The 16,919-nt window shown below is 43.3% G+C and overlaps 1 protein-coding gene across 2 annotated transcripts; it reads left to right on the top strand.

Moving 5' to 3' along the window:
- Positions 1-225: 225 nt before the first annotated feature.
- Positions 226-14,319, top strand: LOC126006285 (apolipoprotein L3-like). Of its 2 annotated transcripts, none has more exons than XR_007494847.1 (3): positions 226-272; positions 11,439-11,565; positions 12,936-14,319. XR_007494847.1 is itself a non-coding variant. In XM_049771674.1 (3 exons), exons 1-3 carry the CDS (start codon positions 11,156-11,158, stop codon positions 13,792-13,794), a joined length of 1,008 nt encoding a protein of 335 aa, XP_049627631.1. In that variant the 5' UTR covers positions 11,100-11,155; the 3' UTR covers positions 13,795-14,319. The 2 variants fall into 2 exon arrangements, 1 of the variants encoding a protein (XP_049627631.1); XM_049771674.1 differs by lacking the exon at positions 226-272 and adding an exon at positions 11,100-11,177.
- Positions 14,320-16,919: the final 2,600 nt, after the last annotated feature.

Raw genomic sequence — 16,919 nt, 5'->3', positions numbered from 1 at the left:
CTCCCGGCTCTATGCTCAGAAATCGGTCCTGGCAGGCTCGGGGGACCATATGGGATGCCGGTATTCGTACCACCATCCTTCTGCATGTAAGGCAAACACCATACCTCCATGCTATCTCTCCAGCCCCTGGTTGTTTACTCTTGCTTCTCCCAAAAGTGAGCTTCAGTTTCTTTTTAGTCCCAGATATAAAAGTTTCCAGAGGTCAAGCTGGGCAAAGCAGCACAGCTGAAAACAATCAGATTCTGATCTCACAGTCAGAGGACGGTACTTGGGTAAGTTGGGAAGAGAGGAGTCCCTTGCCTGATCTTTTCACCCCACTATCAAGCCTCACTAAGAACAGAAGGTGGGGAGATACCTGAGCTCAAGGGGTGAGAGAGAGGGCTCATGGCCACACAGGGTCAGAAGCTGAATTTGAACCAAGGGTTGTGTCATTGCTGTCCCCTTTCCTATGCCCTATACAGAGGGAAGTTCAGGCAGACATCCCAATACTCCATGTCTCTGTGTCCCTGAGACTAGAAGGCAGGTGAGTGTTGAGGAGGAGGAGAAGGAAGGAAAGAAGGGTGGGTGGTGGTGGGAACCTAAGCTCTCCCTCACACATTGTGTTCTTATTTTTGAGGGACAATTTTGTCACACCTGGTGGTGCTCAGGGGTTACTCCTAGCTCTGCATTCAAGTATTACACCTGATAGGCCATGGGGACCATATGGAGTGCAAGAGGTTGAGCCCTGGCAGGCCAGACGCATGGCAAATGTCCAACCCACACTATTCTATTGTTCTGGCCCTGATTTTACTTTTTCGGGGTGGGGGGGATACACAAGGTAGCACTCAGGAATTTCCTTTTGGCTTTGCACTCAGAAATCATTCCTGGCAGGCTCTGAAAGGAATGAACATGTAATGAAAATTGAAAGTCTTAAAACTTGATATAAAACTCTCTTGTCTGAATTGTCTTACTTCCGTTTCATTTTTTAAATTAGCTATATGTTATTTTTCTTTAGCTGCCTGCGTATTTCTTATCTGCTGAGTTACAGATGCTGTGCCTGCATATTTCTTATCTGTTGAAGTTACAGATGCTGCCTGCCTGCTCTCGGCTCCCCCTCCCCTGTTTCCTGCGTTTTAGGAGCTGCTCCTGTGTGGCCCATCTACTCTAAAATCTCGGAATTTGAAATCTTCTTATCTCCCACCCTCGGATGCAGTTCTCCCACATCAGTGCTCATTCCTGTTTCTTTCCAAGGTTGTGCTTTAACGATAAGAATGCAGCTGTCTGCTTAAAATTCTGTATAAAAGAAGACTGGTTTAAGGTCTCAGGGTCCGCAAACCTCTTCTCGGCTACGAGAACGTTTTCGGACCCTGATCGATCAGATACATAAGTCAGAACTCACTTGCATTATTGCTGGGTTTGAGTCTTTTTCATTACTCTGCGCCGGGCAGCTGGAGAGCGGGTCACCTGGCCCTTACATTTGGCGAGCCAGCCAGGAGCCCACACACCCTGCCAGGACCGGAGAGATGAACAGACCAGCCTGGTGAGTTCCCTGGGATCCCTTCCTTTTTCCTTAGCTCCTCACTTGCTTTGCTTTGGGTCTATCTGTTGGGGATGTGGTTTGTGTTGCTATCATCGAACAGACCTGGTGACTCAGAAAAAAAAAACAGAGTCGTGACAAGGAGGGTTAGAGTCCCTCACGTGACTAAGGGATCTTCCACTTGGCTTGTATTCTAAAGTGTCGGGGTCCCCACTTGATGTGTATTCCAAGTGGCAGGGAGCTGACGGGCTTTGGTACTGCAAGGTTACAGCCCTGGAGACGTCCCAGGGAGCCGTTGGAGGTAACTCTACAGGGGGAAAAGCAACAAGGAGACGGTCCCTAGTTGCAGGTAAAGGTCTGTCTGTGTGAAGCATATTGTGTTGTTGGTTTGTTCATTGTTGCTATAATTGGTTTTGGATTTATTGTTGGCATACTGGCTTGTGATTTGATTTGTGTTGCATTAAATAATTAAAGATGGAGCTGGATGGAGAAGGATGGAGGCCTTTGTTCTTAGGCCCCGGCCACGTGGCTTTATCCCCCATTTAGCCAGTGGGTTTGGGGTTCAGGAAAGCGACGGGTATTGAACTCACTCACAGGCAGGCATTAGGAAGCATCATTTTTATTTATGCCCTATTCACCACATGTGTGTGGCCTATATCATAACCTTTTAAGCACTTGCTATTCTTAGCCCTGCATTTAAACTCCTTTTAGCCATTTTTCTTTGACCTCCATGCTGGTCAAAGACCAAAAGGGGAGAGCCCGCCAAAGGCCCTAATTCCCTCTGGTTCATACCTTATCTACCTTTTCCAAGACCCCTCCCAAATTTGCATACTTTAAGTGATTTTTGATGTTGCTATGAACTGTACTGTTTTTCCTTCATGCTGAAATTTTTCTTTGGTCTCCTTCTTTGCTATTCCTGTACTAACACCACTAAGTCCGACCACAAGAACCACCCCCGGGACCAGGTACCCCGTCTTCTCCATAAAAGGCGTGGTCTGGTAAGTAAACCCTGGCGAAGAATAAGGGGGTCTCAGGCAAGCCTCCCAGATAAAGGCTTGTCCCCCGACAAGGCAATCTGAGCTCCGATTAGGCACACATTGGTTTAAGCCAGGGGTCCTCAAACTTTTTAAATAGGGGGCCAGTTCACTGTCGCTCAGACCATTGAAGGGTCTGACTATAGTAAAAACAAAACTTATGAACGAATTCTTTTTTTTTTTTTTTTTTTTGTGGTTTTTGGGTCACACCCGGCAGTGCTCAGGGGTTATTCCTGGCTCCAGGCTCAGAAATTGCTCCTGGCAGGCACGGGAGGACCATATATGGGACGCCGGGATTCGAACCGATGACCTCCTGCATGAGAGGCAAACGCCTTACCTCCATGCTATCTCTCCGGCCCCGATGAACGAATTCTTATGCACACTGCATATATCTTATTTTGCAATGAAGAAACAAAACAGATAAAAATACAATATGTGGCCCGCGGGCCATAGTTTGAGGACCACTGGTTTAAGCAATACAATACTCCCTCTAGTGGTCGGACATCCTCTTTTCATGTCTTTCCGTTGTCCTCCTAGCTGCACCTGGTCTGGAGCAGCTTCATTCTCTTCTTCTCTCTCTCCTGTGTGCTGTTTTCTCTCCCCGGAAATCCCTACTCCGGTTTTTGTGTTGGAGATTGGACTCTGCATTGTGCTGGTTATACTGCTCTTCGCTTGTTATACTATTCGGTGTGGAAGAAAGGTTTAATTTGCTAAGAGGTTGAAGAATTTCTGCGCCGGGCAGCTGGAGAGCGGGTCATCAGGCCCTTACAGCTCAAGGGGTCATATGGGATACTGAGGAACAAAGCTGGGTTGGCCCCATGCAAGGCAAACACCATCTAGCCCCCTGATTTCATTTATTTTTATACTTTTTTGGTGTTTTCTTTTTTCAACTTCCTGCCCTCCTTCACCTACAACATGATTTAAATAACTTTACATCTTCCGCCAAATACATGTAAAATTATATTTCTTGTACTTATTACTTTCAATCTTAGGCTCTCAGCAGAAGTTGGGATTTCCTGCTTACCTTGGTCATTGAGGATCCCAACCCTCCTTTTCCACATGTTTTATTCTCATAATTTTGATTCAGACTGATACACGAATGGGCAACAAGTCTATTTAGTTCTCATCTGGACATGTCTGGATGTATTCAAAGAGTTGATAGTCAGACAAGCCTGAACTTTGTGTGATGTTTTCAAGTTCTCTGCTGTAGATCACATCAGAGAGCTTCACATGTTTGCTTTGATGCTTCTCATGGTCATTTCCTTTCCTTTTCTTTTTTTATATTCTTTCATTTTAACTGTTTCCTTAACTTCCTGCATATAGTGTATCAGATAAGATATGCTATCAAGTCCTCCCCCCAACCCCCACCCCACTCCCCAATGCATCTCCATTTCTATTTCCACTCTGGACCTGCTAAATCTCCTCGACTGTTACAGCCTGTTGTCATCTTCAATCTCCTCTTTCTGGCTTGTTTTTCTTATTGTTTGTGTCTACATTGTTTTTCCATCTCAGATCACTCCTCTAACTTATGGACATAATAAAAACAAAGTTTTTTTTTCCCTCTTTTTCTTGGGGAGGGGGGTAGTGCCACACCTGGCAGTGTTCAGGGCTGACTCCTGGCACTATGCTCAGAAATTACTCCTGGCTGGTTCAGGGGGCCATATGGAATACCGGGAATTGAATCCGGGTTGGCCATGCACATGGCAAGCACCCTCCCTGCTATGCTATAGCCCTAGCCCTCAAACCAAGTTTTTCTTACTGCACATCATTCACTGCTAATATATTTGGGGGTTGGGGGCTTGGGCCACACCAGGTGAACCTCAAGGGTTACTTCTGGCTATGAGCTCAGAAATTGCTCCTGGCTTGGGGGACCATATGGCCGCCGTGGGATTGAACCAAGGTCCATCCTAGGTCAGCCATGTGCAAGGCAATACCCTCCCTCTGCACCACCGCTCTTGCCTCTCGCTGCTAATATTTTAATGACCAACTTATAAATGACAGCAATGGTAACTTATCTATTTTCCATGTAGCCCATTTTACTTGCCCTATGTCTGGTCTAGTTTCTAAAATCTATCCTTCACTTTCTTTGAATTGTACACATTGTCAAACTCTAACTCTAAACACCTCACTTTGTTTCCTTTACCATGAACCTTTGAATTTTACAAAATTATTTTCTATTGTAAAATTCAGCGTTCTTTTTTTCTGTCATAGTTTATATGTTATTTTTCTTTTTCCATTATTTTTCATGTGAATGTCTTCTATCAAATATCCTATTTGCCTTTTTATATTTTACTGGGAGGGTGGTTCACTGAAAATATGTGTCAAAATATTTTGGATAAGACCACCATAAATATCAGAAAAGTGAGATTAGCTTCCTGGGAATTTTCAGTTCACCTACATCCTTTGTTTTCCTTCCCTGACTCAGTTTTCAGGTGGTACCTGGGGATAGAGCATAGAAATTTGGGTTGTTGAAGTTTTTGCCTACTTACCTCCATCTCTCATGCCCTCTTCGTTGACTAGCCTTGCCCTCAAATTTCTCTTTTTGTTTCTTACTTTGTTAGTTTTTGGGCCACACTTGGCAGTGCTCAGGGGTTACTTCTGGGTTTGTACTCAGAAATTGCTCCTAGCAGAATTTGGTAAGACCATATGGGGTGCCAGGGATCCAACCCAGATCCACTGCATTCAAGCCAAGTGCCCTAATCTTTGTACCATCTATCACTTCAGCTTCTTTCTCTTCATTTCTCACCATTACACATTAACTAGCATTTAACCTATACCTATTTGTTAAGTTTAATTTATCCATTCAGCATGTCTTCTGTTGCATTAAGTCCCTTTGGATGGGCTTGGATGGAGGTGGATGGTGATGGAGGCCTTTTTCCTTCAGCCCAGGACCATGTGTATGTACCTCCTGTTCAGCCATCGGTTCTGAGGTGATCGAGGCGGTTACAAAACTCACAGGCAGGTTTCTTCAGGAGATAACATCTTTATATGCCCTGGCCAACATGTGTGGCCTATCATAACCATTTACCCATGCTATCCTCAGCTTGCTCTGCGTCTTAGCTGCTTTCAGCCATTTCTCCTCCTGCACCTTCTCCAACTCCATCCATGGAAAATCCCCTTTTGCCCCTGAGGCCAAACCTTTTGTAACCTCCCCGAGACCCCTCCCAGAAATGGGTGGGTCTTTCTTGTAAATAAGATTACACAGAAGGAATTGGGGGATGGGGCTACAGTCTTCCACCATTTTTTTGAAGTCTTTGGTTCTGTGGACCCCATTCCCAGTTGTCTTTGGCAGCAAAGAGAGATGAGGCAGATGAACAAAGCAGATGAGAGAGAGAGAGAGAGAGAGAGAGAGAGAGAGAGAGAGAGAGAGAGAGAGAGAGAGAGAGAGAGAGAGAGAGAGAGAGAGAGAGAGAGAGATCTCAGATCCCGAGGGCTGGATTTGACGCTAAGTAATTATTCACTAGATTGCTGACCTTTGGCATGTCAGGTAGCATCTGTACTCACTTGTAAATGAAAACACGAATGGTGCACACCTCAAAAGTTATTGAAGAAAAAGAGTTATTCATTGCAAGTACTAGGGCAGTTATTGTAGCAGAGCAACACCATAGAGGTAAGTCACTCTTACCTATGCTAGTGCCTATGACACCGATTGGCTTCTTTTCTGTCACTTCAATCAGGACCTCAGAGGAAAAGTTGAGAAATGCTCGGTTGCATTCTTAAAATGTACCTGCAAGCCATTAAACTCGCACTCTGTCTTTATCTCCCAATGCAAGATCACCACAGGCAGAAAACGAAAGAAAAGCTTTCAAATATTAATAGCTTCTTGCTTTTAACAAGGCCTATGGATAGCCGGGAGGCCTGAAAGCAGGGCCAGTTACAAACTGGGAGTTTGAATGCCATCAGGGGGCATTTATTTGCATATTAATGTGGTATTAAGCTCTAGGTTTGAAATATGCATTTTGTGTTGATACTTTCTGACAGGGTTAACTACCTTTCTTTTTTTTTTTTTTTTTTTTTTTTTTTTGTTTTTTGGGCCACACCCGGTGACGCTCAGGGGTTACTCCTGGCTATATGCGCTCAGAAGTCGCTCCTGGCTTGGGGGACCATATGGGACGCCGGGGGATCGAACCGCGGTCTGTCTCCTAGGCTAGCGCAGGTAAGGCAGGCACCTTACCTCCAGCGCCACCGCCCGGCCCCTTAACTACCTTTCTTTAAAAGAAAATATCTGAGTATTTGTATTTATTTTTCCTAATTTAAATTAAAAAATAGTTCCATAACCAGTTCTTCCATGGTTAGAGTCCAATTTCTTCCCCCATTGGCAATTGTTTTATTTTAAAAAAAGAGTATTTTCATGGAATTGTATTTGGTACTCAAGTGTATACTTCACTTGTGGCAACATTGGCTTACAAGATTTATATGTTTCAGGGGTACAAACTTCATACCTCATCAAAATGAAAATTAATGTTATGGAGGAAAGGAGCAGGCATGGACCATCATGGGAAAGAGGGGCAGACTTCTGTGGGGTCATCTGACAAACATTTATAAGGGCATCTGTTATCTAACTGGTCATGCCATAATCCCCCATACATGCATTAATCTGTATGATCTATAAGGTGACCTTATAGAGGGGTAATCAATTTAATCATAGAAACAATGAAGGGGTAGGAATGTAGAGAAACCCAGTCCTCTGTAGAGTGTGGAAGAAAGAACTGCGGGAAGAACAGAGAAGTGGAGTGGAAGAAAAAGACAAGAGAAGAAACAGCAAGTGGTGATTGTGAAGGAGGAAGAGGAAGGGAAAAGTAATTGGTTTTACTGGCCAAGACAGGGAAGTTCCTGTTTCTGCAGTTTTGTAGCCCACATAAACAAGCCATTAAGTCAAGAACTATTCGATTAAGAGATGTTAAATAAGAGTTATCTACCACCCACAAACACCCATTTTAAAATTACTATGCCATAGGGGGCCGGAGCGATAGCACAAAGGTAAGGTATTTGCCTTGCACATGGCCAACACAGGATGGACCCTGGTTCAAATTCTGGCATCCAGTAAGGTCCCTCAAGCCTACCAGGATCGACTTCTGAGTACAGAACCAAGAGTAACTCCTGAGCGCCACCAGGTGTGACCCCCACCCAAATAAAATTAACATGCCATGCCCACCATCCAAGAACCATATCCATCCACTGCTATCCATGGCAACCCTTTCACTACTTCAAATCTCTCCCTTTCCCTACCCTTGTAACATCAGGCCTGAGCTCAGAGTTCAGAGTTCTTTTCTTTTGACTTTGCCTTTTCCCTGGTGCTATTTATTTGGCTTCCCCAGTAGTGTTCAAGGGCCAAGGGATCAGATTCAGAGTGCTGGTGGAGGGGTGCTGGGAGCGATCATGCAAAGCCGGGGGTCGAACTATGGGACTCATCCATACAAAGCATGCACTGCTGTCTTTGGAACAATCTCCCATCACTGCTTCATTCATTCCTGCAGATGAGTGGGATAATCTGGTATCTGTTTTTTTCCTGGTCATTTCAATCCCCTTTCTCACAAAGGGCAAGATTCCACCTTCGAGCTGAATAGTTTTTCATTTTTCATTTCTTTTTTTTTTAAAAAAAACTTTATATTGATTTATTGATTGATTGGTTGGTTGTTGGGCCACATCCAGCAGTGCTCAGGGGTTACTCCTGGCTCTTCACTCAGAAATCGCCCCCGGCAGGCTGGGGGCCACATGCAAGGCAAGTGCCCCACTGCTGTGCTAACTCTCTGACCTCCCCTTTTTTAAACTTTATTTATTGATTGATTAATTAATTTCATTTTGCATTTCATCTCCAGCTTATATACTTGCTCATCTGTCATTGGGCACTTGGAGAGTTTTCACATATTTAGTGTAAACAGCACTGAAATGAACAGAGGTGTACAACCCTGTTTTTGAATGAAAATTTTATGTTATTTGAGTAAATAAACCAGAGGTGAGTTTGGGTGGGTTTACTTGTAATAAGAAATCTCTGGGGGAAGGGAGCAAAAAAAAGAAAAAAGAAATCTCCAAACAGTTTTCCATAAGAATTTGCAATTTCCATCTGTATCAACAGAGTAGAATATACTACTAATATACTCTTCTAATATATATTAATATACTACATACTAATATAGTCTCATATTTCTTTTTTTTTAATAGTCTCATATTTCTGGCCCTTTTGGGAAAGCCCATTCTCACAGGTGTGAAGTAATATGTCATTATCCCATTGAATCCCATTTTCCTGATAATAGTGTGCTGTGCTTTTACAGGTTTTTTTAACCTGGTGATTGCATTTCTAGAAATATCTTTTTTTTCTTTTTTTTGATTTTTAGTTTTTGGGTCACACCTGGCAACGCTCAGGGGTTACTTCTGGCTCTACACTCAGAAATCGCTCCTGGCAGGCTCAAGGGCCCATATGAGAAGCCGGGATTCGAACCACCATCCTTCTGCATGAAAGGCAAATGCCTTACCTCCAGGCTATCTCTCTGGCCCCTCTAGAAAAATCTTAAGCTAATCATCTCCAGTGAAGGCCAAGTTGTATGCATGTTTATTCTTTGTGCTGTTATTTACATAAACAATTAGAGACATAAACAATTAGCACTATAGTTCCTATAGTTCTGGGTAGGTCAGAGAGAAGCCTGTACTCCATAGAATTTTGGGCACAGACAGCAGAATTAAAGGGCCTTTAGGGATTGGGCTTCTTGCCAAAGGAGGAGGGTGTAGGCTTTGGGTGCTGCAGCACCAGGAAGTTTATTAATAAAAAGGCTGGTGCCAAGTGAAGGTATTATCTTGGAATGATAAGAACCAGGTTCAGTGAACACGCAGACATGAGCAGGGAAAGAGCATGGTCAATGTCATCACAAATAAAGGATTTGGATCAGAGATTTGTTTCTAGTCCTGGTGCTGTTGGTAAATCCTTAAATTCTTTGATGAAGGGACCAGAGTGATAGCACAGTGGGGAGGGCATTTGCCTTGCATGTGGTTGACTCTAGTTGGATCTCTAGCATCCTATTTGGTCCCCTGAGCCTGCCAGGAGTGATTTCTGAGCCCAAAGTCAGGAAGTAACCCCTGAGCACCACCAGGGGTGGCCCTAGAGAAACAAACAAAAAATATTTGATAATTTTCCACTGTACAAAGGGTGACTTCAGAGCAAAGACTCACAGCCTATTTGCTATAGATAACAGGGAAATGTGTACTGCAGCATGCCACAAAGACATGTCATCACTATTGTTAGGGTCCAGAAATCAAAGGACGAGACCACACAAATTGGTGTAAAGATTAAACTTTATTCTGCCTGCCAATAGCTCCTAACTGACCGGTCAGGGTTCTTCCCGCAGGGATGAAAGCACCCTGCCCAAGGTCATGAATGGGATTATATAGGATAGGGATATAGGGAGGTTCTAGCTTTCTGATTGTAGAATTAAATAATTAATGATGGATCTGGATGGAGATGGATGGAGATGGGATTTTTCTCTGCCATCCCAGGCCATGTGGCTCCGCAATCCCCATTCAGCTGGTGGATCCCAGGTTTAGGTGAACGGTGGAATCACTCATCCAGAGACAGGCATCAGGAAGCATCAATTTTATTCATACCCTATCCACCACATGTGTGGTCTCTATCATAACCTTTTAAGCATTTGCTATTCTTAGCTTGCCCTGCATCTTAACTCCTTTCAGCCATCTTCCCTTTGACCTCCATGCTGGCCAAAGACCAAAAGGCAGAGCCCCCAAAAGCCAGTGAGCTCAGTAGGGCAGTAAGGGCCTCAATCCCCCGGCTCAAAGGCTTATATACCTATTCCAAGACCCCTCTCAGGAATGGGTGGGGTCTAGCAGGTAAGGTCACACCTAATATTCAGTTTCCAAGACCCCTCCCAGAAATGGGTGGGTCTCAGGTAGCTACACCTAAATCCAGGGTCTCAGATAGGTACACTACACTGATGATCTTTAAAATAATCGGTTCTTGTCTAGGGGTACCTTTCTATTGCTTGTCCTTCCCTGATAGGCTACTTCGTAGGGCCAGTTAGACTGAGGTGGTTTCGATGGAAATAGGCTCACACCATGTGGTCCTTACAAAATGGTGTTTCTCCCTGCTCAGAAACTAAAGAAGAAGCCTGCCATGTGATTTTTACAAAATGGCGTCCCTCCTTATTCAGAATTCAGGTCCCAACAACCATATTTACTATCAGTGAATAAACACAACAGCTCCCAGCTCACCATAACTTCTTGAACATTCTTCCCTTTCTGCTTTATTCTAATTGTTTCTATAACTCTCACACGTCTGTCCCCCTATCTGACTGTCTCCTCCCTTCCCACTGAAGGAGAGGACACCAATGATCATGGGAAAGAGTGACATTGAATTGGGGGCGTTTCTTGAAATAACAAGGGCAGACACAGGAGATCACAACACATCAGGGGAAGTGCAATTCAGTCTCTGGGGCCCTCCTGGAAGGAAAGTTACAGATCCTTCTCCTCATTGCCTGCTGGGAGCTTGCCATCATCCCAGTTACTGACATTCAAGCCCTCTCTGCTTCTCTTCTTCAAGGGTAAAGTCTACAGAGGAGGCAGACTGTTGCGTGTCAGGTGACACGGACATTGCAGCACCATGAACTCAGAAGACCACCCAGGTAGCCATCTGATAAAAATGCCATTTTCCCTTCTTTTTTTTTATTCTATATGTTTTGGACAATAATCCACATCAAGAACACTAGTCTCATTGCTAGTGAGGCTTTAATTTAAGTATTAAGGTTATTGGGATTGGCCGTGACTTTATTAATCATGCCCAGGGCAAGGTAGCTCAAGAAGAGAAACATGGAATCGCCTTGGCTTGAACTCAGTATCAAGGAAGCTGCCCCTTAATCTTCTTATCTTCTTATTCTTCAATCTAGAGAAAAGCAGCTTCATAGAGGAGGTTGTCAAGCATTTGCAGAACATACTGAGCCCAGAAGATGTGCAATACCTACTGAATGATGATAAAGCCTGGGAAAAAGTTGTGACGGCAGCCAATCTGGCCAGGTACCTCTTGAATGAAAGTTTCTGGGTCATTTATTCTACCCCCCATGAGATGGTTTCTCTCTCTCTCTCTCTCTCTCTCTCTCTCTCTCTCTCTCTCTCTCTCTCTCTCTCTCTCTTTTGAGATGGTTTTCTCTTAACTAACATATCTCATCTACACAGAGGCCTATGGTTGGGATTGAGGGGTCCCTTTCAACAATCAATGAGACAAAGTCCTCTAGGTCACCTGCTAGTAATGAACGGTCTCAGGATAAAAAGCGATAAGGGGCCAGAGCAATAGAGCAGGTGAGCACTGTTCTTACAGTTGATTGGTCTGTATTTGATTGTAGGCATCCCGTAGGGTTCTCTGAACAGCTCCAGAGTGGTTATTTAGTGTAGGAGCAGGAGTAACCCCTGATCATTGTTGGGTGTGACCCCAAAACAAAAACAAAGAAGAGATGAAACCTGCAGGACCTGGTGAGTAGTTCTAGGCCTATGACTTGCCCACCTGCTCCCTTACTGGTGCTCTCTGTCAATGATTTTTTGATTAAAATATAAATCATATGGAAAGCTATGTGCTTAGCATGGTGACTGGCACCTACTAAGTTTTCAGTTAATATTGACTGTGTAATCGAAAGAGTCAAGAGCCTGATATTTCTCCTAAGATGGGACTTGAGCAGAACTTCTGTTGGGGACAAGTCAGAAAGTAGACTACCTAATTCTTCACCATAAGCGATCTTCTCCTTTTTCAATTCTCCTTCTCTTTGTCCCCACTCCATAAATCCCTGCTATGCTATGGTGTTAACTTGCCTCGAGTGAAAGTTTTCCGTCCAACTTTATTCTATAAATAAGATAATGCTATTTCACTTATTTATTTTGCATTGCTACATATTATGGAGCATGCACGAAATGTATTTGACATCCATAGGAAGGTAGCTTACATTGATAAAATCCTCTGACATTTGCTTGATTTTAAAATATCTGTGATCACACAGATTATACCTTGTTCAGCTCATTTTGGAGAAACTCAAACTGCCTTTATGATCACTGTAAAACAAAAATGCACAAGTTTTGAGATCACCCCAGGCACCATATTTCTAACTCCCATGCAGCTGGGTCTGAAGAAACACATTAGCAGTGAAGAAATAATCAAGCCAGATGGACATGGTGTCCATGGCCTTTTGCCTTTTGATCTCTCCCTGAGCCAAAAAGCCAGAACTGTCCGTTCTTTATTTAAATCAATTCTCAATAGCAGATGGGAAAGGTTGAGTAATCTAGATGGGCTTTTACATACCCAAAGAGAGATTTAAGGGAAAGAGGAAGATGGGGGACACCTTTGTTTGGGGTTGATCGCTGGGTGTCATCTTACAGATCAGCTACATTCATTGTTACAGGGTTGAGGCTGAAGCAATACGTGAAGGTCTGAGGAAGAAGAACCACACAGCCCCACAAGTGCAAGACAAGCATCAAAAAGAAGAAAAACATAGGGAGAGGTTTTTGGAATTATATCCTTTGGTGGAAAGTTATGTTGAAGAGCACATAGCCCAGCTCCGAGCACTGGCAGACAAGGCTGACAAGTTACACAGGGACTGCACCATCTCTAAAGTGGTGGCCAGTTCCACCAGCATTGTGGCTGGTATCCTGACCATAGCTGGCATTGGTCTGGCCCCTGTAACAGCTGGCGCGAGTCTGGCACTCTCAATGACTGGACTGGGGCTGGGGACAGCATCAACTGTGACTGGAGTAACTACCAGCATTGTGGAAAGCACAAGTATGGCATCCATAGAATCTAATGCCAATAACTTGGTATCAAACAGTATATACCCAGAGAAGGTGTTCAACGGAGTTCTACATGATCATGATGACCCACTAGCTTCTTCAGAAAATCATTTGTTCAGAAACCTGGAGGACATTGGGAGGAACATCCACGCCATCAAGTCATTCAGTTTCAACCCTCATTTATCAGCTCAAGCCGCATTACGCCTGAATGCGGAAAGAATATCAGTCCAAACTGCCAGGGTGTTGCCAAGAGCTCTGGGGGGCGCTGCTCTGTCAGTGAGCAAAGGAGTTAGGCTCTTTGGTGCAGCCACTGCTGGCTTATTCATTTTGGTGGATCTTGTCAGCCTTGTGCAAGATTCAATAGACTTGCACAAGAGGGCAAAGACAGAATCAGCAGAAAAGCTGAGGCTGTGGATCCAGGAGCAGGAAGTCTTGTTGGGGGAACTCAAACAGATTTATAAAAGTCTGCTTTAAAACATACATTGTGCCTCCCAGAGGAGGTATAGAGAGATTGAGGATTAAATAAGGTTTATAGAACTGGGTATTAATTAAGGAGTCTGGTTTTCCTGATGATGAGTACTCAAGGAAGAGCCCTCTTGGGTGTCTGAGAAGGAGGATCATGGAGCTAGGAATAAGGGGAGAGGACTGGAAAATGACAGAACTACGACTATTCTTTTTATTTTTCACAAGAAAAGACATTGGTGGTATAAATAACTACAAAGCTTAGCATAGTGAGTCAGTCTAGCAATTCTAATGAGTGGAAAGGGATGGGAAGAAAGCAAAAGGGTTAGAATAATTTTATTATGGAGAAGAAACATTGGCTTCTCTGTTGACATTCCCTAAGAATTCACATTCTAGAAAGATAGAATTCATTTTCTGGTGGTGAGCATGCTTCCTGTCTTGTTCACCTCTGTCTTCTAGAATGTTTGATCTTACTCAGGTTGTGTCTTCTCAGTTATGGCAGTGGTGATTGTGAATGTGATTGTGATTGTGATTGTGATTGTGGTGGTATTTGAGTGCTGACAACCTGGGAGGTGGAATATTTGTCCAACTGTTGGTTTTCTTTGGGGCCACAGAGCACTGAAAGTCCAATGGGTGACCAGTGAAATTGCAAATGTTGTGTTAGAACAATAGTTTGAAAAAAAAAAAAAAAAGGAGAAACATGAATTGAGATGTTAGCACAGGTCAAAGGAAATGTCAACGTCAAGAGTAACTCACCTGCAGTCAAAGGGATCAAACTCTCTTAGCCTTGGTTTTCATTATCAGTTGGGAGAAAGTGGAGCTCTGGGCAAGAAATTTCAGTTCTATCTGATTGTCCCCATTTGTGTCAACTGATTGGTTTAATAAACATGGTGATACATTGAACTTTTGTTGTGTTTTTTTGTTTTTGTTTTTTTTTGGTTTTTGGGTCACACCCGGCTGTGCTCAGGGGTTATTCCTGGCTGTCTGCTCAGAAATAGCTCCTGGCAGGCACGGGGGACCATATGGGACACCGGGATTCGAACCAACCACCTTTGGTCCTGGATCGGCTGCTTGCAAGGCAAAGGCCGCTGTGCTATCTCTCTGGGCCCTTTTGTTGTGTTTTTAATAGGATCACCAAGGTCCTTGATTGATATGTATTCACAAGACACAGGACTGATGAGAAACATCAATAGCAACACAATGATTGTGGAAGACTCCACCCTCACCATTGGTCAGCCCAAGTAGACTAGTGTTTAGCAAAGTGGGTGATCCCACTCCTAGGGGTGTTGGCAGGATTGGGGTGAAGTGGTAGAAGCTGTCACTGCCATTGGGCATATTTTCTGTTTATTCTCTTAAAGCAGGGGTTCTAAAAAATAAAAATAATAAAAAAATAAAGCAGAGGTCCTCCAACAATGGCCCTCGGGCTACATGTGGCCACCAAGGATATTTATCTGGCCTGCCAGGTGGTTTTGACTGCTACTGCCTTTCCTGCTTAGCAAACAACTGGTCCTGGCTCGCAATGTGCGTATGTGGAATGTGCATCACAATCTCTGACTCCCTTCCTTCTGTCTCTTGACTCCTCTCAGTCTCGGGAAGAGTTCCTCAAAATATGGTCTGTGGGCTACTGTTGTTCAAAATTATTTTTAAACTGTAGTTCCGCTATATAGTTTAGCTGAACTAAACTAAACTAAACTAAACTATATAGCTTAGTTACACATGATCCTCTGGGAGACAATGAACTAGCCTGGAGGACAGTGAACTAGGCCCCTGTTGAAAAAGTTTGAGGATCCCTGTCGTAAAGAATGTAGATTCCAGTATTTCTTTCTGAAAAGGGGTTGGTAGGCCTAGTAAGCGTGAACTTCTGAAGTAGACGGAAAATCAATCAGAAATAAACTGCCTTACAGGTTAAGTTGGGAAAATTGATACAGAAGTTGATACGGACTAATAAATTAATACAGATAATGTACACACTCACATACATACACACAACAGATCAATATTCCTGATAATACACAAGTTTATCAAAATCTGGCAGTCCAACATGTCAATATAGTTACAAATCAGATGGACTTTATTCCACCCTGTATGGATGGTTTAATATTTTCACATAAATTAATATAATCTATGCCATCAGCAAAAGAAAAGTAAGAGAGAGAGAGTACTGAAGGAAGGGCATGTGATTTGTATGCTGTCAACCTAAACTTTGTATCCCATATGGTTCCCTGAGCACTGCCAGGTATAATTCCTGAGTGCAGAGCCAGGAGTAACCCCTGAGAATCACTGGGCATGCAAACCAACCACCAAAAAGTAAAAGGAAAGAAAAAGGAGCTAGGCCTGACTGCCGGACCTGCACTCGCTGCTTTGAGAAAGGGGACTTGGAATATTTACTTAAAACACAAGCATTGTTTATCTTATCTTGGGCTATGTTTCTCTTTCATTACATTTTTCTCCATCTCCCCATGAGAGTATTATGATCGGATAAAGGAGAACCGAGGAAAGCAAAAATCTCATAAGATTTTCTAGAACTTTTCAAACTTGATTGAAATAAATTAAATGGTTGGTAATCTGAGTTAAATATGACCTCTGCCAGAAAAAGTTTTTCATGAAGCTATATAGGGAGAAGCAAACAATTGTCAGAAAATGAGTTAAAACTAGTATCATAATGTTTCATCAAGAGCAAACAAGAGAGGCTGAAAGGTTGGAAAGAGTCACTCATGATGTAAGTGACTAAGTTTGGTTCAATTCCTTGCACCTGTACATGGTCTCCTGAGCAACCCCCAGGAATGATACCTGAGTATAGAGCTAGAGTAAGCCCTGAAAAGAGAGAGAGAGAGAGAAAGAGAGAGAGAGAAGAGAGAGAGAGAGGAGATGAGATGAGATGAGATGAGAGATGAGATGAGATGAAAGATGAGATGAGACTTTTTTCTATGATTTGGATCAGATTGGTTATTTAGTTGTGAGTCTCAGGAAACAGGGGTCTACTCTAGTTGGGAGAGGGTCCAATGTCAGGACAAGCATTATCAATGGTGACTCACCAAATATTTAGAGACTTGAGATTAAAAAAACATATAAAGTTGCAAATAGATCTGAAATGTAGTCTGACCTCTGGTTGAGTTAACACTGCACATGCTAATGCT

The sequence above is a fragment of the Suncus etruscus genome, chromosome 4 (assembly GCF_024139225.1).
Source record: "Suncus etruscus isolate mSunEtr1 chromosome 4, mSunEtr1.pri.cur, whole genome shotgun sequence".
NCBI lineage: Eukaryota > Metazoa > Chordata > Mammalia > Eulipotyphla > Soricidae > Suncus > Suncus etruscus.
This window is presented reverse-complemented; position numbering and strand designations above follow the sequence as displayed.

Bases quoted from the DNA above. Each gene is read 5' to 3' on its own strand.
- LOC126006285 (XM_049771674.1), top strand. From the start codon at position 11,156: ATGAACTCAGAAGACCACCCAG. The intron at 11,178-11,438 runs GTAGCCATCTGA...TCTTCAATCTAG, and splicing joins GAACTCAGAAGACCACCCAG to AGAAAAGCAGCTTCATAGAG. The intron at 11,566-12,935 runs GTACCTCTTGAA...TCATTGTTACAG, and splicing joins ACGGCAGCCAATCTGGCCAG to GGTTGAGGCTGAAGCAATAC.